Raw genomic sequence first — 22406 nt, forward strand, 5'->3', positions numbered from 1 at the left:
GAAAAGAAAACTTTTCAGGAATATGAGCGATTTTGAAGGCAGCAAAATAACTTGCTGAGAACAAAACACTTTTTCAAAAGCATAACAATAGACATCTTTGATCAATATACAATAGACAATATACAATATACAATTTGATCTTTATATATATAAAAAAGAAACCACATCAGCAAAGGACAATACTGCATATTAAAAAAACAACAAACATTTGGTAGTTTGAATTTCTCACATATGTCCCAAAACAGGCTCAACTCATTTCAATAAAGAATATTTCAATCAAGAATGCCAGCATATATTTTACTAAACCCATTTAGTTTAAAGTGTGTGGATCCTCATTGGGGATTATTTATCCATGTTGGGATTATTAAAGTTTTACTTTGGATTACATCATTGGTGTGCTGCCCAGTTTCTTGTTACATGTGCTAGCGATTAGCGCTAGCAAGCTGTGGACTCACATCTACCAGGACTGAAGCTTCATATTGGACCTTTGGAGCAGGAACATCAAGGTCTTTCATACAGTGTATGATATGCAGGGCTTCAGCAAACCAAATATTCAGTAAAGGTTTAGATCTACTAAAGGTTTTTATTTCAAGTCATGAGAATGTCAATTTTTTTTAAATGTGGCATCATAGGTATGCCCCTTGTGAACAGCTTTTTTAGTACAACTACTAATGTCTTTTTAGTATTATGGAATGAATATATTATTGATACACAGTCTATTGTTCTCGACATAATTGATCATAGATAAAACCTATGTGATACGGCATCTAAAACATCAGATACTACAATGTTACCTTATAATACGTGCAATTACACTCTTGTAGGTGACTTTTCTCCACCTTCTATATAGAGACTCTCTCTTAATATGAACCCACACTTATTTTACAATTTTGTATTTATTTTCCTAGACATACAAAACTGTCAAGCGTCCTAGTTCCTATCGATCGTATCCCAAATGAGATATAATATTATAGGCATCCAAGTAAGATAATCTATCATTTATTTGTAATTTGATCTAGTGATAATGTGTTTTATTTATTGGTTGCATTCCCTATATAAATATTCATATTTTATTTTTTCTATGACTAGAACGTCTAAATAAATTTGCCTATTTACCTTGAACTAATATGATACAATGTCCAATTAGTGGTTCTAACAACTTCAACTTACACATATATTTAGCTATGAGTCATACTGTAATTATCTAGTAATCAATTGTTTACTTATTGTTATGATTCCCCTGATAAAGCCCACTCAGGCGAAACGTGTCAGGAAAAAGACTGTAATTTTGTATTGAACATTGTTGTATGATTTTATCTGCTATTTAATGTTTACAAATAAAGGATTTTAATAGATATATTCTAAATATTTGCCGTAAAAAGCCACTTTTCTTTTTCTCTATATTTAGTGTATTTAATCGGCTTGGCAGCTACCAGAGTATTACTCAATTCTGTTTCCTGCGGGAGACATCTTCTATTCTCTTACACCAACCCATTATATTTTTTTTTTATTTAGGGTTTGTGGGAAATTTCTTAAAATTTTTAAAAGTATTTTGGCTCAATCAGCCTGAATGAATGTAAGTCTAAAGCTACGTACACACGGCAGATTTTTATCGCCCGATAATCGGCATCGGCCAAATATCGGGCGAAAATCTGCCGTGTGTACAGTCGGTGTCGTCCATCGTCCGAACGACCGACCTGCCGGATCCACGGACGATGGACGACGACCGATCGTAATGAAAGGGAAGGGGGAGAGCGCGCAGCAGGGTGCCGCTCCGTCGCTCTCCCCCTTCCCTCTCCATAGAGCATGAACGGTGCTGTATGTACAGCACTGTTCATGGATCGTGTACTCCCTTGTCGTTGGAAAGGATCGTGAAAGATCCTTTCCAACGACAAAAGTGTGTACGCAGCTTAAGGCTCTGATTTATTAAAGCTCTCCAAGGCTTGAGAGAATACACCTTCACCAGTGAAGCCGGGTGATCCAACAAACCTGGGATGGATCTAGTCCAGGATTCAAAGCATTTGCTAATGCAAATAGCAAATGACATTGAAGAAATCCATTCCAGGTTTGCTTGATCACCTAGCTTCACAGGTGAAAGTGTATTCTCTCCAGCCTTGGAGAGCTTTAATAAATCACGCCCTAAGAATCATTTAACATGAATTATTTAGGCATTACAAACTTGTAAAGCTGCCAGTCTTTTTGGTTGTATAGAGTTCTAAAAAATGTTTCATTTTTTAACTGCTAAAAGTGCAAACATGTCATGAAACCTTTGAAAGATTGCAATTGTTATTTTATCATTTGTGTAAAAAGGAAAAGTTATGTTCAGGGAAAAAAAAACTTTGCGTGGGTTTAACCATTTGATGTTTATATGTCAGTTTTTCATGGTTCCTGAAACTAGAAAAGTGAAGGGGTTTTTCCTTTGCATAATGGTGATGTTACTTTGCCTGCAGCTCCTCCTTTTTAGCAGCTTTCAGCATCCCCAGCCTCTGTTTAGTCATATTCATATGTCCAACTCAGCATCCCCGGTACACAGTGCACAGTTAAAGGATGGTATGTCCTGCACCCAATGAGCAGATTAGTTCCTGGCCATGATCCTGTCCTACTATTGACTGCTAGTTTGATTGAAGTCTCTCTAGTTCTAGGCTCTGGTAGCTGGATCCTCAGTGTGTTACATGTGTCTTTACCTAGGTGGACTTTGTTTGCCCTGACCCTGGACTGCTGCTTACACTTCTTACTGAAATTCCAGCCTACCAGGTACCTGATCTCTCCCTGGAGCAGAACCATCTGATCTGTTAGCCCCTCATGAGAGACCTTATTATTCGTGATTGAAAGTTTTATTCAAATTTCAGTGAGAAAAATACATTACAAATGAAAAAACTGATACAAGGACATTTATTTTACCAGCAAATGAATTGAGTTCTTATTTTAGGACATTAAATTGTTCATGTTGCAGATGAGGTTCAGGCCATTGTGTATATTGCTGTTTTCAATGCCATATGATTCAAATACATAAGGAAGAAGGCAGAATTTAGATTATATTGCTCACCCATTGATGTATTGATAGTAAGAAATATGACTTGTCAAAAGGACTTAATTTTGGAGGAAGACTGAAATAAACATAGCAGAGTACTTTCCAAATTTTGATACTACCAACAGATGAAATCAGAGTTGAGATAAAAAAAATTTTACTGGTTTAAAATACTTCATAGATGACAACATATACTGCAATTCTTGTAGGCAGGTTCATATTGGAGTTTCATGAGTAAAAGAAAAAAATCCATACAACTGTGAATTGTGTATTTTCCCAGTGACAGCAGAAGATGGTATGGTAACTCTGCATGAGTCACTTGTATATTTTTGGAACCTAGAGAGGTTCTTGAGCCTAGCAGAGGATTCAAAGAGGGTCTCTGAAAATTTTCAGAGTTGGTTATGGAGGTAGTATTGTGTTAAATCTGAATATAACCTATGAAATGAGGATGAAAATTACATGTGAATGTATTCTCAGGAATAGACTACTTTGTGATGAGATAAACTGAGAGACTTGAGAAAGCCCAAGATTCTCCACTGGAGGAGGTTTTTTTTATTTTGGTAAACAGAAGGAGGCAGGGCACGGGTAATAAAAATGGGTGAAAAAAAGAGGGAAAGGAGGGGAGAGAGAGACTGTCCTTCTGTCTGACAAGAATCTTTAAATAGTGCAAAAAATGTCAGATGATGGGATCAATGGGAAAATGCAAAAAATAAGGGGAAACAAGCCCACTTTTTAAAAGCCACCATTTAATGTGGACATGAAGGAGGAAGTATGAATTGCCACTTACAAAAAAACTAAGGAAAGTTGGGTGAGCTAATTCCCCTAAGTCTTTGCAACCCAGTCTTTAGCAACCCAGATAAAGTTAGAGGTGGTGAGGTTTAATTCCCTAAATTAGGATATATTTCAGTAAAAATAATAGGAGAAGCTTGAAGAGGCCAATTTCATTATATTTATATTATCAGACCATGTATAGTAGAGTTTGTCCCACCAGATCACCTCTTTTTTTATATATATATATATATATTTTTGAAACTTTTAGTTGACTGTTTGAAATACTTCTTCACAGGTAGAAAGTTTTTTGATAGTGGAAATCGCTTCAGAAGCATGTCTTGGTATGCTATACGAGGGGGTGCTGAAAAGTTCCTGGCTTTGCCCCCTTTCCAGATGAAATAGAAAAATGATTGTGGAGCATATGACAGCCTAATATCTTAGTATGTAACTGTGCAAATATCAGGTCTTTGCAATTCTTAAAACTGTTTTTTCTTTTAGTGAGAAGCTGTGATGGCAGAGGCACAAGCAAGTTTCACGTCGTTGGAGTTACAAGCCGTCATAAGGTTTTTGTTTCTACAAGGAACGTCAGCAAAGGACATTCACACTGAGATGTCACAAACACTGGGGGAGAAGTGTCCTTCCTACAGAACTGTCAAAAGCTGGATATCTTGTTTCAAGAATGGGCATTTCACCAATGAAGATGAGCCCCACAGTGGTCGCCCCCCAAGCTCAACTGACCCGGCAACCTTCGATTCTGTCCATGAGCCGATTATTGAGGACTGGCGAATATCCGCAAAAAAGATAGCCCAGATACTTGACATCTCAGGGGAGCGTGTTGGGTTAGTTTTCACCATTATCCTAGACATGCACAAGCCTTCAGCCAAGTGGGTGCTGTAATGTTTGAACAGTGATCAGAAGAAGGAACAAGTTGAAGCAACCAAAGCCGTTTTGACCCATTTTGAAGCTGCACAGGACTTTTTGCCTAGGTTAGTGACTGAGGAATAAACCTGGCTCCACATCTATGATCCTGAAACCAAGGAACAGTCAAAGTAATGTCGGCACAGCAGGTCCCCGCCGCCGAAGAAGCTCTGAACCCAGAAATCGGCCAAAAAAGTCAGGGCATCCATTTTCTGGGACAAAGACGGTATTCTGTTGGTGGACTACCTACCTCAGGGCTCTAGTATCACCGGACAGTATTAGTGGACTTTGTTAGATTTTCTTTCCTTCTGTTATATCACCTGTACAGGACATGTTAAGAAATCTACCTAATGAAGACTGCTATTATTATTATTAAACAGGATTTATATAGCGCCAACATATTACGCAGCACTGTACATTAAATAGGGATTGCAAATGACAGACTAATACAGACAGTGATACAGGAGGAGAGGACCCTGCCCAGAAGAGCTTACAATCTAGTAGTATAAACTTAATAGTATTTTTCTCCACTGTATCTAAAAAGAAAAAAGAATTAAAGATGTTATCATTGACCTACTTCTCAAACGCCAATTGCCTAAAACCTATACCAAGTGAATTCAAAGTGAAGTTGGAACTTGTAATGCACCTGGGCACACAAATCACAACCAACTCCGGGGTACAGTTTCAACAAATTTTATTCAGTAATCCAGGTACAGGCAGAAATCCAGGTACAGGTCAAAACACAAAGGATCAATCCGATAAGCGAGGTACAAAAGGATGAGGCAGAAGGCGTAGTCAGGGACAATCCGAATTCAGTTCATGCAAATGAACCCAGTCAATAATCACACCGGGTCGCTGCTGGTAATCCTAGCTGATTACAAGACACAGGGAACGACCACATAGGTCAAAAAGTTAATCCAACATAACAACGCACCCAAGCACACTATAACACAGAGGCTATAATGGGCAAGGGTGCTAATGACAGGGTCTCACTCTGCCAGTGAGACTACGCTGCTTGCTGCAGCCTTCACTGGGTTTGCTGGCGGGTTAAGTATATTACAGAACTTCTCTGTGCCAGATATTTAGCATTTGTAAGGACAGGTAAAAACAGCAACTTGAAAAGGTCTACAATTAAAGATTTCTTATTAGAAATCCCTCCCTTGCCAAAATTCGGGTCAGGTATAATGGACCTTTTTCACATTTTTATTTGGCTGTCTTAGTTTAGGTAAATATGAAAGTTTGTATTAAAAGTTCTGAGTAATAGCTAAAGGTATGTAAATGAAGGCACCTCAAATGACCTCTTGCCCTCCCTATTACATCAATATACATAAAAAAGCAAGCTGCTCTGAGCCCTGCATCATCCTCCATATTTCAGGAAGTAGCAAGTTACAAAGTACTAATACCTCAACAGGTCTACACATAGATCATTTATAGTCTATGTATGTGACCAGAACATGCACAGTACTGCTAAATGTCTAAGCTTCTTGACTAAGAAAAATGAACCTGCAACCCCTGGTTCAAACTTTTTTTACTTGTATGGCTGGGATAAGTTTAATAATCCTATATAGGTTAATATTATGAATATTATTATCCAGTATTTATATAGTGCTGACATATTATGCTTTAAAGAGTCCATAGTCATGCCATTAGCTGTTCCTCAAAGGGGCTCACAGTCTAATGTCCCTACCATGGCCATATTCTTTTTTGTTTTTGGAATGTTTTTGGAATGTGGGATGAAACCAGAGTACCTAGCGAAAACCCACGCAACATGGGGAGAACCTGCAAACTCCATGCAGATGGTGTCCTGACTTGCATTCAAACCTGGGATGTAGCGCTGCAAAGGCGAGATTGCTAACCTCTGAACCACTCTTTTCCAATTTTTGTGTTTGGCCACCATAGGTGTGGAAATGTACCCGACTCTACTGTTTCCCCAGCACTCTACTGGATGTTGTTGATTGTGGTCATGTCTGTATTATGTGGTGAGACATTAAATTCTGTATCAAAGGGAGCAAACAATTCTCTAAATGCCACTCCAATGTATTGGCACTTTTTTTTAAGAAGTTATGAGTCTTTCAAAGATGCTGACATTGGCTTTGATTTAATATCTTAACTTAAAGCCTTTCCCATCCACAACCTGAGTGTAACCATTCCTCTGCACAATGGTACATTCTTAGGATACATTATAATTGTTGATCCTTTTAGCAGCTTCTACCACATCACACATTGCTTGGATGCTTGCTGTAAGACCTGGCTGTTTCTAACAGTTTTCATCCCTGTTAAAAATCAGGAGCTGATAAGGTGGTGTTGAATTATTATTATTAATCTAGATTTATATAGCGCCAACATATTATGCAGCGCTGTACAGCAGTGGTTGGAAAATACAGACAGTGACACAGGAGGAGAGAGGACCCTGCCCCAAAGAGCTTACAATCTGGGAGGTGGGGGAGGTAACACACAATAGGAGGGGAGAAAGATTGATTGATTGAATCACTATGTAGGGACTTACATGATAAACAGCTGCAAGTTAAAGGCTTCATTCAGAAAATAATAACTGTTCCAGCTTGCAGATGACCAATCAGCCTGAAGGTGACAGTGTGACCCTTTTTTTTTTAACTATGGTTGTTTGATACGTTTATAGCACTGAAAGCAATACCAAATAAAATTGTTTTACACTTTTTAGTGTGAGATCATGTTGTTATAAAAACAATGTTCTTTATTAAAGCAGTGTGTCAAATAAAATCCTTACATTACCTCAAATTGTATGAACTTTTTAGGAAGGCAAATTAGTTAAATTCTATTAACTGTTGTTAAATTTGGCTTTAATGGCCTATAGACAAGGGAGGGTTATTGTTTACACATCTACAATGTATTATTATTATTATTGTAGCCTGAAAATGATCCATACATTATGTTAACACCATCTGTTTCTGAAGACACAGGGGACCTAATTATCATTAATAACAAAAATATACTTGTGTATATATAGCCCTACTCTTAAATACAACATAATTGAATGCAGACACAACTACAATTATTACTGTCATCTGGCTGAGCTGGGACATTATTTTTTTTTGGAAATAAAATTATAGCTTGAAAAAAAATAAAGATACGCTGTTTGAAAAAGTAAGTAGAAATGTACATTTACTGCTATGATAGAATATAATATTAGGGTCATACAAATGCCAAGAGTTTAGTTTTAAAAAATACATATTTGTATTGAACCCAAGCCAGGTCATTCTATTTTCTAAATATTATCATACAGAATAAAACAAGTAATATGTCTATGATTTCCCATTTTTAGATCGTTGAACCTGGGAATGCAAATGCATTTGAATAAAACCATCACTGGCTATTTTATTATTAAAGGGACTTCTGATGTTATTGAAATACAAATTGCAATCTTCATTTTAGTTCTGTTGGTTTATCTCTTTACACTTGGTGGTAACATGACCATTCTTCTACTGATTTGCCTGGACTTTCATCTTCACACCCCCATGTACTTTTTGCTGGCTAACTTGTCCATCGTGGATATGTCTTACACTACAACAACATTAAATAAGATCCTGACCAGCTTCATAACTGGGGACAAAATGATTTCCTTTATTGGTTGTATGACACAGACGTTTATGGCTGGATCTTTATCAGTACATGAATTATTTATACTGACAGCAATGAGTTATGATCGATATGTAGCCATCTGTAACCCTTTGAGCTACCATTTGATTATGAACCATCAGAACTGTGCTCTTTTGGCCTCTCTGTGTTGGGTGTTGGGTTTCCTACTGATTGCCCCTCTTGTTGGGATATTGTCCAGTTTCTCTTGCTATTTATCAATTGAAATTAATCACTTTCTCTGTGACATTGTCCCCCTGATGAAAATGACTTGTAGTGACACCACAGTGTTAGATATATTATTCTTCTATGAAGGCTTATTTTTTTTTATTATCGGTCCATTTCTTCTGACTTTCATCTCCTATATCTTTATAATAGCAGCCATATTGAGGATCCGCTCTAACACTGGCAGACGTAAAGCCTTCTACACATGCTCCTCACATCTCACAGTAATCATCTTACACTATACTATTCTTGTTAGTCAATATCTGACACCAAATTCAGCAAGCACTCTGGAATCAAGGAAACTGTTTGCATTGTTTAATACAGCTGCCATCCCTCTGCTCAATCCACTGATCTATAGCCTAAAAAATAAGGACGTGAAAGCAGCATTAAGACGAAGGATGAATTTAGCTGAAGTGATCACCTGATTTTTTTTATTTTTTATCGATTTTTTTTTTGGACTCTTCTATCAGCCTCAAATGGATTGACACACCTTGACCTTGGCACAGCTTGATCTTGATCGAATCCAGTAGACATAAGACACAGAAATGCCCTTCTCTGAATGGTTGTTGTAATCTAAGATGTAATAGAAAATGTCTCCCCTACTAAATGGATGTTGCTTTTGTTGTACATAACCATATCGACGGACATGGAAATATATCTCATATAAGACCTGCACCCTATATATTTTTGGTTAGTCAATATGTAACTTTTTTTTAAAGCTTTATCATGTTACTCTTTTTCTTGCTTATTTCTACTCTCAAATGTTCAGAGAAACTTGAAAATAAAAATGTTACCCCTTCCCATCCACAGTCTGTAAATGTATGATCCCCTGTACAATGCCATAGGAACATTGACTTAAACCCCATCTTGCTTACTCCCAGCTGTGAGACTGAATTGTCCCTGATAGCTTCCAGGATCCAAAATCCAGAAATAAATCTGTATGGTTCCAGATCATGCGAGTACAATGGTTACAAAAATGAAACAATCATGAAAATATTTTTTGGAGAATTTTTTTCATACTTTCACTTGTTTTCAACGTAAATGTCAACCTGTACAAATAAGTCAAGCAGGACATTTCCTAAAACATTGCAATAAATAAAAGCTTTAAGAATTTAAAAATGATTTTGGTAAGGTACATTTTTTAAAAATTTATTAGGACTTCCATCAAACATTCTCTGGTGGTGAATCAATAACTAATTGCCATAAAAAATCACTTGCAAAGAATATTTGCTAAAAGTTGAATTAACTGCTTCATAAATAGACAACATAAAGTTTTTATATGCTCCTGCCAACTTTGCATGGCCAAAAATTAGTCTATTCTTATCCTTTACAGGGAGATCCTTTACACTAGAGGAATGGGAGAAAGCAGGGGTATTGACACATGCTACATCACTTAGTTGTAGAGCACAGGAAAGAAATTATAAAATTAAAGCCAGAGGGTATTGATGTCCAGTAGATCTAAAAAAATTCAGCTCAGCATACAGACATACAGTGTGATATATAAATACTGTATAATAATAATTAGAAAGATAATAATTAGACTATATGTTGTTGGTGTACATCTATACAGATGAAGCTGTTTTTATCATGTTTGGGTTTTGTTTTTTGTTTTTTCAATCTTTGTTGTAAATAAATACTTGAAAATCCTAATAAATATAGATTGAAAACAAAAAAAAATCTATTCCTGCTTGTTTTAAATTTTCTAAAATAACCAATACCCACCAAAAAAGTATGACATTCAGGAAAAATAATCAGTTATTTGCCTAGTTTGTGCTTAAGCATATTTGTTACCTTGAACTTACTATAGCTGAAATGAATTTATATTCCTGCCAAAGTAGATATTGTGAATAGTTAAGATTGGGGTTTATTTGCATATCACTTCTCAGAAAATGTGAAGAAATTATTTTTTTGAAACAAAATGGTGGAGAAGTCTTTTTTGCAATTATAAGTAGGTGGTGTGGATGCATTACTGTTTTTGAGTAGGAAAAACTTCATTACCCCCCTAGCGGTATTCCCGAGTGTGACTCGGGGGGGATTTTCCAGGCAAAAATAGGTATTCCAGAGTCACACTTAGGGTAGCTTTTAGTTTAAAAAAAAAACCCACTTACATTGCTCTGTTGTTGTCCCCTTTCGTCCTGCTGGTCTCCGCAGGTCCTGGGGACACGTCCTTCCTCCTCAATATCCAGCGGCCCAATTCAGAGTCGATCTCCGGGGCTCCTGGTGACATCAGTGAATGCGTCGATGCGGGCAGATTTGCTGGAAATTCAAATAATTTTGTATTGGATTAAATACAAAATAGCTGTATTGAGTCCAATACAAATAAATATTCATATAATATATATATATATATATATTTATATTATATATATATATTATATATGCTACTGTACAGTTATATTACATGTTTAAATATTTTTTTACAGATTTTTGTGTTTTGTTATTTAAAGTTTATTAATAAATTTGTTAAATTTATTAAATATTGGTGAGTTATGCATACAAATTTTAACCTACAATGAAAAATAAATTTCCATAAAAAAATTTACCGCTTTTTGCATGGAAATTTGGACGGAATAAACCACTAGGGAGGTTAAGCATATTATGGCCAGTCTCCTGCTCATCTGATTCTATGCCTACTTAGCATTTTTAAAGGGCCTTTTAAGAATTCAAGAAGAACTTGTAAGTAAGAGGTTCAGATAAATGATGTGTTTCATGCTTCCTATTTCCCTCCAGTTTCTGTTAAAGACAAATGCAATACTAGAAACTGTTTCCATAGTGTTTTTTTTGCATTTGATAAATCAAGAAAGCACTATGAAACCCATTTGTAGCCACTCCTGGAACCATACAGGTTAAAAGTGCCCAACCTGTGGTGGGAACCACACAGCAAATTAACCGCCTGCCAAGCCTAAAAAAATGTGCTGTGTGCTTTGGTACACATCCGTCCAAAAATGTTTAGAATAAAATGTATCTGGTGTCAGGTTACTTTAAAGGTGATTTAATGGAGCTATATTTGGCTATATGTGGCCTTAAGCACTCATTTCCCCAGTAGGTGCCAGAAGCTTTGCAATGCAGGTGGTGGCAGCCCGCTTGCATATGAGGGCTAATATCACAGCCGATCCATATGTTGCTGTACCAGGGCTAATATCACAGAAGACCCATATGAGGGTGAGGATGGCCAAGCAAAAGCAATTGAGATCATTTAAAATATATTTATGCTGATACACTGTATGGTCTGGACCTTGTTTCCTTGTGCACATTGGGAACCCACTTGTTTTCCTATAACGTGGCACTATGGCAAAATTCATTAAAACAAAGCTATAACTTGATTTCTAAGCCAAACTGTATAGTCTTAAATCCTTGTACACTATACAATCATTGAAAGGGCAAGACAACACATAGCTAGGTATTCATTATAGGAATCTCATGGAGCAATTTAGATCTCTCTCCTTTCTTTACCCTCTCCATCTTTTTCTCCCTGTCCTTCCTTTCTCTCATCCCATCTCTCTCGCAATTTTTCCCCTCTCTCCATGTTTATCTCTTAACCAATCCCTCCCTCCCTGTCCTGTCTCCTCTTTCCTTCCTTCTCTCTCGCTTTACCCGCTCTCCCTCCCACTCACTTTGCCCTCTCCTTTCCCATGTATGTCACTTTTTCTCTCTCTCTCTCTCGCTCTCTCTCTATCTCGCTCTCCTTCTTGTTCCCTCTCTCTCGCTGCCATTGTCGTTCTTTCTCGCTCTCACTCTCGCTCTTTCTCTCGTTCTCTTTCTCGCTCTCTCTCTCTCTCTCTCTCTCTCTCTCTCTCTATCTCTCTATCTCTCTCCCCCTCTTCCTCTCTCTCCCTCCTTCTCTCTCTGTTTTTGCTCTCTTTTGGTTTTTTTTTGTTAATGTTGAACAAGCTAGCTGGCCTAGAAGAACAAAATGTACAAATCCGGCCCTGAGTGTACCCAAATATATACTGCATAAATACATATAATTGAAGACACACCCCTTGTGTTCCTCATAACCAAGAATATTTGGTGTGCCATCACCAAATTTTCTTGGTTATTTACCCCATCCAGCATTCATCTAATATGGTGATTGGGCGGCCATTATTTTAGGCATATTTTAGCTTAACTTGTGTATGTTTGAATGCTAAACTATACAGTATGTTCCATGGTAAACCACACTTGTTTGTAAATTGCATGTATTAGTTGTAGTCTGAGTACATTTCCACATGCCCCATGGGCACATAATATATTCTGAAAATATTTTTTATGCTGTCTGTATGCATTAGATAAATTGGTACATATCTTTTTATAAAGTATCCCACTGAGGTCAGTGCTGCTGGCTAATTCCTAAACAGCCATTGTTTGAGGCCTGCTGCTGCCTTTTTGATGGTACCAGTGATTACAATACCAATGAAGGATCCTAGTAATAACTAAAGTTTAAACATTTTAACCTAATTAATCACCTTCACATTTGACTCCAAACACTTCATTATATCACTTTGTGTGACATCTGGAACATGTGGATGATAATTAGGAACAGTATATCAACTCCATCTGTCTCTCTTCATTGTCAGGGGACTTAATTATCATGAATATCTATGTACAGTGTATATATATACCCCCGCTGTTAATTTAATATACAGTGAGTGAATACAGAAAACAGTGTTGTTACAACTGTCATTTACCTATATGGAAAAGTCTGTTTTTTGAAAACAATCATTTTGGAAAAAGTAAACAGGAGGTAAGTGGAAATAAACACCGGCAGCACAAAACCTTTTCAGGTTCATGGCATAAAGATATTAATGACACACGGTACAATTTTTTGATGAAATTATTTAAATGAACTTTAAGTAAGTAAATAAGTGAATTTAGGTACTTACTTGATAACCGTATCAAGCCAATCATTGGCGTCTCCAAAATTGATGATTTAGAGAGTGTCTGTTCCTGTCGTTTATAACCCTAGGATGGACTTCTCCTTGCTTTTTGTCCTATTGACAACAAAGATGGTCAAGTGAAATCTCCCCAGTGGGAACATGACACCAGGATGAATTTAGGGTCCCAAACTTTACATTTTCAATATAAAAAAAACTAAAAATCGTTTTGACTGAAGTTGACCTTTTAATAAATGGCATTTATTATTTTGCAGAAAATACCGTCCATGTGTAGGCCATGATGTAACTAAGCCAACCCATAACTAACAATCATTTAGCTGAATATAGGAAATGCAAGATTTTGTTTTTTCTTTTTTTTCTCATCCTCTGGTTTTTCTTTATTCTTACTGTTTTCTTTCTCTATTTTGTTTGCCGGGCTTCACAAAAGTTTTTTGTTTGCTGGCGGTATCAGCGTAGAGATGATAAAAATGTCATAGGACTCTTACTTATTTCGCCATGCTTGTACAACTATTTGTATTCTACTGTTAATACTGTTCTTTTCTCTTTATCCAAAAAAACCTCAAAAGAGTATTGAAACCTAAAAATTACAGTCACATGGCCATGATTATGTGAATTACAGTCACATGTAAAGATTATGTTGTATTAACATAATCTAATCACATATAAAGATTATGTTGTATTAAAGGTTTTCGAATCTTTATATTTCAAGATATGTAATAAGCTTTAAATAATTCTGATTCTTATTTAGCAAAAAACAATTATTTATAGGAGAGGGAAAACAAAAAGAGGACCAAGACATTCATAAAAGAAATTTCCATGTCAGTTGACATATTTCTTTAAGTAATAATACCACACAAATAAAGTATTTAGATACCTAGTGCCTTTAGCCATTGTGTCCGCATTAATGTTCTGAAATTATGCATAACAAGTGAAAATTAGAAATCTAAATTAAAGCTCTTCGAGACTAGAGAAGATTGACTATCTCATAAATCCAGTTAAACTGATGCAGATTTCTTAAAAATAATCTACTATTAGTTACCAATTGTTTTTTTTTCCTGAACCAGATCCGTTCTTGGTTTGTTGGATCACCAAGTTTCTCCCATCATAGTATATTTTCTCCAGTCTTGGAGAGCTTTAATAAATCAGGGTGAGGAGTGAGAAGAATGAGGAGTGAGTAGTCATATCCTATAATGATTTTATTATTAATTGCTGCAGGTATTGAATTTGATAACTTTATTTTATTTTTTTTATTTTTTTTAAACTTGTATTACATTTACCTATATAAATTAATTATATTATAACTCCAACCATTGACCATTTCTTTATTTAAAACAGTTAAGGAAATTGTACTTGTTTCTCTATACTGCTGCCATTGTTAAATTACAGTTTAATTTATAATATTTTGGTACATGTTTTACTTTCCTTTTTACTCTTTTTACTTTCTATTTCAAGATAACTGTTTATTAACTGTTTTAATTTAATTTTTAAATATTTATTTTAGATTTTATTTAAAGTTGTAAACGAGCGTATAGAGTTCGAGAACAAAAAGTCTACATGTTTTGTACAACATTCTAACAGTTCATTATTACTTGTAATACAAACTCTTCCCCCTCTACGCACTTTTAGTGCATTTAAATTTTTTGTGCCACAGCTACGACAAATTTTCTGCTCCACATTCTATTACATGACGTCTATTTATTTCATTTTCACAAAGGTGGGAAAAACAGTTGGCAAATGTGATATATGTGCAAATGGTGTACAAATGTGAATACTTCCATCACAAAAAAGAGTCAATAACTTTTTATTTTTTAAAGTAAAGTTATTTGGTAACTGAAATTGTGCAAATTTGCTCTAAAAAAAAAGTCCTATTTAAAGCATATTCTAAAATGTGTTATTTCTTTATACATGTAAATTAAATATGATGTTAGGTGAAGCAAGAAAACAACTTAATTTTCTTTTCATTTTAGATAACAGAAATTGGCTTTCCAGATGTACGTGAATCACACTATCACAAACTATTTTATCATTAAAGGAATTTCTGATGTTCCTGAAATACAAATTACAATTTTCATCCTAGTTCTGTTAATTTATCTTTTTATTCTTGGTGGTAACATGACCATCCTTCTGCTGATTTGCCTAGACTCTCATCTTCACACTCCCATGTACTTCTTTTTAGCTAACTTGTCCATTGTGGATATGTCTTGCACTACGGCCACATTAAATAGGATCTTGACAAGCTTCGTAACCAAGAATAATACTATTTCTTTTTTTGGCTGTATGGCACAAACGTTTATGGCTGGATCTTTGACAGTACATGAACTATTTATACTGACAGCTATGAGTTATGATCGTTACTTAGCTGTCTGTAATCCTTTGACTTACCATTTGCTCATGAACAACCGAAACTGTTCTTTCTTGGCCTCTTTTTGTTGGGTGTTGGGTTTCCTACTGGTTGCTCCTCTTGTTGGAATATTGTCCAGTTTCTCTTGCTACACATCAGTTGAAATCAATCACTTCCTTTGTGACATTGTCCCCTTGATGAAAATTACTTGTAGTGACACTTCCCTTTTGGATGTAATATTCTTTATAGAAGGCCTATTTCTTTTCACGATTGTTCCATTTCTTCTGACCTTCATTCCTTATATCTTCATAATAGTAGCCATATTGAAGATCAAGTCTAACACTGGCAGACGTAAAGCCTTTTACACGTGTTCCTCACACCTTACGGTAGTCACCCTTCTATATACAATTCTTGTTAGTCAATACCTGACACCAAGTTCAACAAGTACATTGGATTCAAAGAAACTGTATGCTTTGTTCAATACAGCTGCCATCCCTCTGCTCAACCCCCTGATCTATTGCTTAAAAAATAAAGATGTGAAAGCAGCATTAGGACGAAGATTAAAAAAAAGTAAAATATTCATCTGAACATTTTTTTATTTTTTTTATTTTTTTATTTATTTTTTTAATTCTGAGTAACAATAGATAGTAACATGTCTATCCTTTGGATAAATTAAGCATGATGCACTGAAGTTGTAAAAATATAGGACTCTGAGTATATGTTTTTTTTTTTTTTTCATTGTGAATGTGATATCAAAATATGTTTAAAAGATATATAAACCAAAGCAAATATGTAATAAACTGCAGGTAACTAGTCCTGCATTATTTTTTTTTTTTATTTTTTTTTTTTTATATAATTGTGTTTTTTAATGAAGTTGTTTCAAAAACAGTGAGAGCAAATACAACAACAATTAATACTGAGAAAAAAGGGACCAAATGGAGGCATATACATTTATTTCCAGTTTCCTTCTTTTAAGGATAAATAAAAAAACTGTTGATCTTTGAAATGAAAATTCTTTCTTACTTCTTGTGAGATGAACTGAAAGCACAATAAAAGGCCCTTCCTTCTATAAACTACTAGGGGAGCTTTTCATATGTAATTGTGATAAAACAAAGACAGACATATGTCTTCTCCAGTCTAGTTGGCAACCATGGCTACTTCCGAAAAAACAGTGAATGAGAAGAAGTATTTTATTTGCAAAAGTACAGGGAAAAAAAATGCACAAGCTTTAAAAAGGTTTTTTGGTATTCTTTAAATGTATGATGGGTAAAATATGGCATTTATAACATGATTTCATTATTCTTTGTTTTGTAACTGTAATTCTTTCTACAACCGGTTTCTTAACACGATGCCTTATTTCTTCATTTCTTATTTTTCAACTTGCAAAACATTAATAAACAAATGTAAAAATATTTCACTCAAAGCCTGAAATGTGTTATAAAAGTTATGAAATATTGCAATAACCTTATAACCAACTTACTGTACAACACAGACTATCAAAGCAATTAAAACCACATTTCCTAGTCCCAGTTCTACTAGGACTTTAGGCCAATCATAGGAAATTAAAGTTTCCTAGAGATGGCAGCTGTAAAGAAGCTCATGTCATGCATATAATCTTCTTTTTAAAATGTGTTATTTACCCAGTGGTAGTTTTCCTTAATAAGACCATACCCCCACTTACAAGTATGTGAATCATTCCTCGGCATGGGATAGTTCACTTGGTAAATGAGATGAAGCTCTGCTGACATTAACCACCAAATCAACCCCTTGCATGTGACTGGGTATTTTATGTCTGATAGTAAAATGATATATACTTTGCTATTTGATGTAGCAGTAAACAGCCTGAATTTATTTAGAAAATCAGCCAGATAGTGTAAAAAAAAAAATATCATCAAAATGTGTCATTGGTTTAATGTTTACATTTACTTTGTTTAATCTGTTTATTTCTCAACTATTCCTTTATTGGAATCTTCCAGGTTCATATGTTTCAATAACAGTAATTAGGAATTCTTGAGGGAATCTCAGATTATCTGTTTTATAAATAAAGAGCCCTAGATTATTAGGTGACTTGAATAATATTTACTAACAAAACCATGCTGGACAGTTTAATTAGCCATTCTCTGAGGAATATTCTAGCTCATTTTAGAAAAAAAAACACTATGTTGAGACAATGGTAAGTTCAAAAGGCAACAACAGGTACACCAATAAACATTTGTGAAGGTATAATCTTTTTGATTTTGAATAAATTAAAATAAAAGCAATCAAACACACTTCAAGGATCTATATATGCTTCATCAGGGTTGAGTGACAGTATATATCTACCTAAGAAATATATATTCATGCTGGAAAAAAAGCTGAAAAAAATATTTACAGAGGAAGGCTGTGAACTGTAAGTGTGAATCAGACAGAATCTTTTGTTAAATGTTTTTTTACTTCCCTTTTTGTTTTTGGAATAAACTTGGTATGATATTAGTCCAACAAAAAATAGTTTGAAAAGTAGAAATGTAGCTGTTTTTATATTATTGGAAGGGTTAGAACATCCGATTGCTTGTCAGAACAACTGTGTTTTACTGAAAAACAAAAAACTTATTTAATAATTTGGTGAACAATATCTATAAAAAACCAAACCATAATGTTCAATAGTTGCTGTTTAATTTTATCAGGAATCCAAAGCATCAGCATGCCTAACATATAGAAGAGATATGCAGCACATCTATAGAGGAGATATACAGCAGGTCTATCGAAGAGATATGTTGGTGAGGTCTTTACTTATCTAGGTCATTGTATATCCAGTAGTAGTTGGTCACATTCAAATAATCTTCTTTTTTTAATGTTAACAGTGTTTTATATCTTGTCCAAGCCATTTAATGAATTCGGAACTGAAGAAGCAGCTTCAACATTAAAGCGTCTTCAACATTAAAAGCTGAATGTAACCAAATTCCGCTAGATATATAGAAGACACTAAATGTTCCATTTTGCATATATCATGCGTTATGCAGAAAATTATTAGCATCTCCCTACTTTGACAAAGTGCACAGGGGCCCCACGCTCACATGTTACACAGATAACATTGTTGCCCGTTGCAGCACGGTAGCGACATTGGCGACCACGGCGGGAAGTATAGATGCAGTTGGTGTACCGGAAAGATACCCTGCTTGTAGTATTAGTAGATCGAGTGACACCCTGGCAAATATTTTTCACTGCTGTTGCAGAAGCATGAATGAAGGTTTAGTCGCTTACATGAGACTAGTGGGCGGAATGGACTTCGATTCATGGCGGTGTTACAATTAACTCTTTAAACAACATGTTTTCTTCTAAATGCATTCCAGTTTTGGCAAGCAGACAGATGGAGAACACAGAGGAGGATACCAAATATCAGGAGGCAAGATGGTTTTGAGATCATCCTGATACAAAGAAAATAAAAAGAAAAGTTTGTTCTACAAAATGCCAATTAATTATTGAACAGCAAATAAAATGAGTGGGTCGGATTAGTTGAATGTCATATGGCTTGGCTAAAAAACAGACGGATAAAATTGCTCATTGACTCTTTATTAAATCTCACAATTTTATCAAAACCACTATAGATAAGCAGGCCATGAAATGTCTACCCTATCAGTCTGTACCACTTACTGTGCCATGAAATTCCACCCTACCAGTGAGTAAATATTTGGATGCCCAAAATTTAAATGGGTTAATTTGTCAGTTTGTGTTTCCCTATGATAATACTTTGACAAATGTAACATTGCTTTAACAATCAAAAGTAAAAATGTGCAATCACATGCATTTCAAAATGCAGTCTTATGTAGTGATAATCCCTGTCCTGCAAGCAGAATCATGTACACAATAACCCACATGTGATGCTGTTTTACATGCCATAGAATTTGTGTTTTATGTATTATAGGTAGCCAAGGGACATACTGACAGTAATAAAAACCAGACAGAAGTCTTAAACTTTTCCTTATCTGAAACTAAAGAAAAAAATTGCCTATGCATCTGGACAATTTCTCTACACATTTGTAAAAAAATCTTTTACATTATATTCTAGAAAGAAAGGTGTTTAGATTTACATTTACAATACTAACAACATTAAAACATAGGATTATATGATTTTCATATAGATATATAAACATGATTGCATTTATTCTATTTGCATTAAGACAAACACAAATATTCAAATAAAAACTTAACATATATCAAAATGGATGAGATGTATTTTATGGATTTGCTTCCCTAAACTTTTACACGCATTCATTCATAAATAGGTAAAAATGAATTCTCTTCAGCACTGCTCTGCACACAAACTTCTCAATTGGGTCAAATTGTAACCAGCTGTCATAAAATGTTCTCTCCGGAAGATATAATACCACCACTGCAAACATGTTGAAGTGGGATAGAAATTATTAGTGATGTTCAGCATAGTATATAGGGCATCCTCCTATCAGATTGCTAGGACAAACCAAGCAGTTTCAGACCAAGTGGATGAAGGTTGCAGACTGTATATGGAGCTGCCTGAACAAGAAGTGGTAGCATGCAGTCCCTCCAAGGGGATTATGAGGGGATTATGGTAAGCAAAAATTGGTTTATTCATGCTGTAGCCCACCACATTGTAGGTAATTGCAATCCTCTTAGATGGCCAACTGGGTAAAATGGCACCCTAAATATTGTAAAATATATATATTTTTGGAACTATAAAGGCAATGCAGTAATACTATGCAGTTTGGTTTAAAATGGACGTTTCTGAAACTTGGGAAAGGACTACTTTAATCTGAAATGTGCAGCATTACTGTGCTACTTTGTAGTCACATTAACAAAGGGCAGCAATCTGCCATGTTGATACCGATCTGCACTACCTTTAGCATTGTGGGGTCCTTTGAGAGGCTTCCCTACAAAGATTTCCCCTTTCCTAACCATTACTGCCCTATTCTGATTTCAAAGGGGGTTTCAGCATTCTCAATACCCAGTGTGGGATGCCAGCAAGGTGGGAAGGGGGCTTATGGGGGATAATATATACAATATCATTTTATTTATAATTATATATGCTGTATAATATAATTATATAGTATGTGTAATATATTTATAATTCAGACTTAGCTATGTGCTCCTAATTTCAGGAAATAAAGTAATATTTGTGATATATTAGCTCTCTAAATTATAGAGAAAAAGTTAAATAGCAAAATGAAAAAAAAATTGATACAAGATTTTGTCAACTCTCCTATTTCCCTTTATATCACCCAATTTTAGAGCTGTGAAACATTCATATCATCCTTATGTTCATTTCAATATTTATAATGTATATCAAAGCTGCTATAATCATTATTTTTGGCAAGGGAGAGATAAATCATTATATCACAATAAAGGAAACCACAATATAATATATTAAAGCCACAGCTCAGCATTGCAGTGATTACCTTGGGTAAGAGTGTAACACAGCAGGGTATTGATCTGTAACAGAATATAAGAAAGAAATTAAATACAACTACACAGTGGGATTTATTTACAATAGTATAGTTTATTTACATGGCAAAGTTCGTTCTTATTCTTTAAGAAATAATTCACTTTGCTTAGTAAATGATGTGAAGCTTTGCTGTCCTCCAATCATATGCATGGATATTATGCATTAGGTATTCTTTGCAAAGCAAATTTTTGCCACCTTTACCAATCTAAGTGAGTTATCCTTTGAAACAATAAGGACAAAATTCACCTTGGTAAATTACTAATTTTCACCTAAAATGAATATCCCTAAATTTACCTCTCTAGAACATAGGTCCAATGTCCCTCTTTCACAGCAGGTCTTTGGTATGGGTTGGTACATTTTCATTCTTTATAAACTGTGGAAAATCAAATAGGATTACTCAACATAACAGCCAAATGTTTGTGCAATGCAAGTTGTACCAACACATTTCCTGTTATTGTCACCTTCACAAAGAGTGCACAACTGATGATACCTTGTGCCAATTGTACAACCATGTATATTATTGAAGTCCAAGGGTATTTGTAACGGTAGTCCTGACCAAAGAATGGGTGACAGAACTTCTTTGGATTCAGCTTTAATATTCTATTTTTTACCACTTTATACATATACCAAGGTGACTACATCTATGCATAGATATGGTTGAAGTCAAGTTTAACTGAGTGTTCACAAAATATTCTAGAGGGAGTTTGGACTGTTTAGCCAACAATGTAATTAATTTCAACAATATTTTCCCACTACTCCTAATCTATTACTATAAATAATATTTGGACCCAACAGATAGGCTTAGTCCTGGACAATCCACAAAAAAAAAAAAATGTTGTACGTATAAAGCATAAAAACAAGTGCAATTTTTTTACTGATACAACAAGAGTAAAAAAACAAAACAAATTACATTATTACTAAACATAAATCGCTTAGTATGTCAAACAAGATAGATTGGGAAGTGACCAACACAAATGTTTTGAATCCAAATGTAACTCAAATATTGATTCAAATGTAGGATATTGTCCAGTTTTTCTTGCTACTTATCTGTTGAAATCAACCACTTCCTCTGTGACATTGCCCCTGATTCATCAAGCAGAATCGGATTATCGGTCGCGCATTCGTATTAGCGATCCGGAATCGTACGCGGTCACGCTATTCAGCAACGGAAAAAGCTCGCGC

At 35.1% G+C, this 22406-nt stretch overlaps 2 protein-coding genes and 1 long non-coding RNA gene across 3 annotated transcripts; 2 read left to right on the forward strand and 1 right to left on the reverse strand.

Annotated features, from left to right (window-relative positions):
• The first annotated feature begins 8034 nt into the window (after positions 1-8034).
• Positions 8035-10778, forward strand: LOC140343962 (olfactory receptor 2A12-like). Its single transcript, XM_072430869.1, has 2 exons — positions 8035-8959; positions 10657-10778. The coding sequence occupies exons 1-2, from the start codon at positions 8035-8037 to the stop codon at positions 10776-10778; spliced, it is 1047 nt and encodes a 348-aa protein (XP_072286970.1).
• Positions 10779-15417: 4639 nt separating this feature from the next.
• LOC140343963 (olfactory receptor 8A1-like) lies at positions 15418-16362 on the forward strand. The gene has a single exon (XM_072430870.1). It carries the CDS (start codon positions 15418-15420, stop codon positions 16354-16356), a length of 939 nt encoding a protein of 312 aa, XP_072286971.1. The 3' UTR covers positions 16357-16362.
• Positions 16363-18404: 2042 nt separating this feature from the next.
• LOC140343503 (uncharacterized) lies at positions 18405-21641 on the reverse strand. The gene is made up of 3 exons (XR_011923359.1): positions 21519-21641; positions 21178-21211; positions 18405-19173 (listed from the first exon to the last, which is right to left on the reverse strand). It is a non-coding gene; the product is annotated as an uncharacterized lncRNA (long non-coding RNA).
• Positions 21642-22406: the final 765 nt, after the last annotated feature.

The sequence above is a fragment of the Pyxicephalus adspersus genome, chromosome Z (genome assembly GCF_032062135.1).
Source record: "Pyxicephalus adspersus chromosome Z, UCB_Pads_2.0, whole genome shotgun sequence".
Classification (NCBI taxonomy): domain Eukaryota; kingdom Metazoa; phylum Chordata; class Amphibia; order Anura; family Pyxicephalidae; genus Pyxicephalus; species Pyxicephalus adspersus.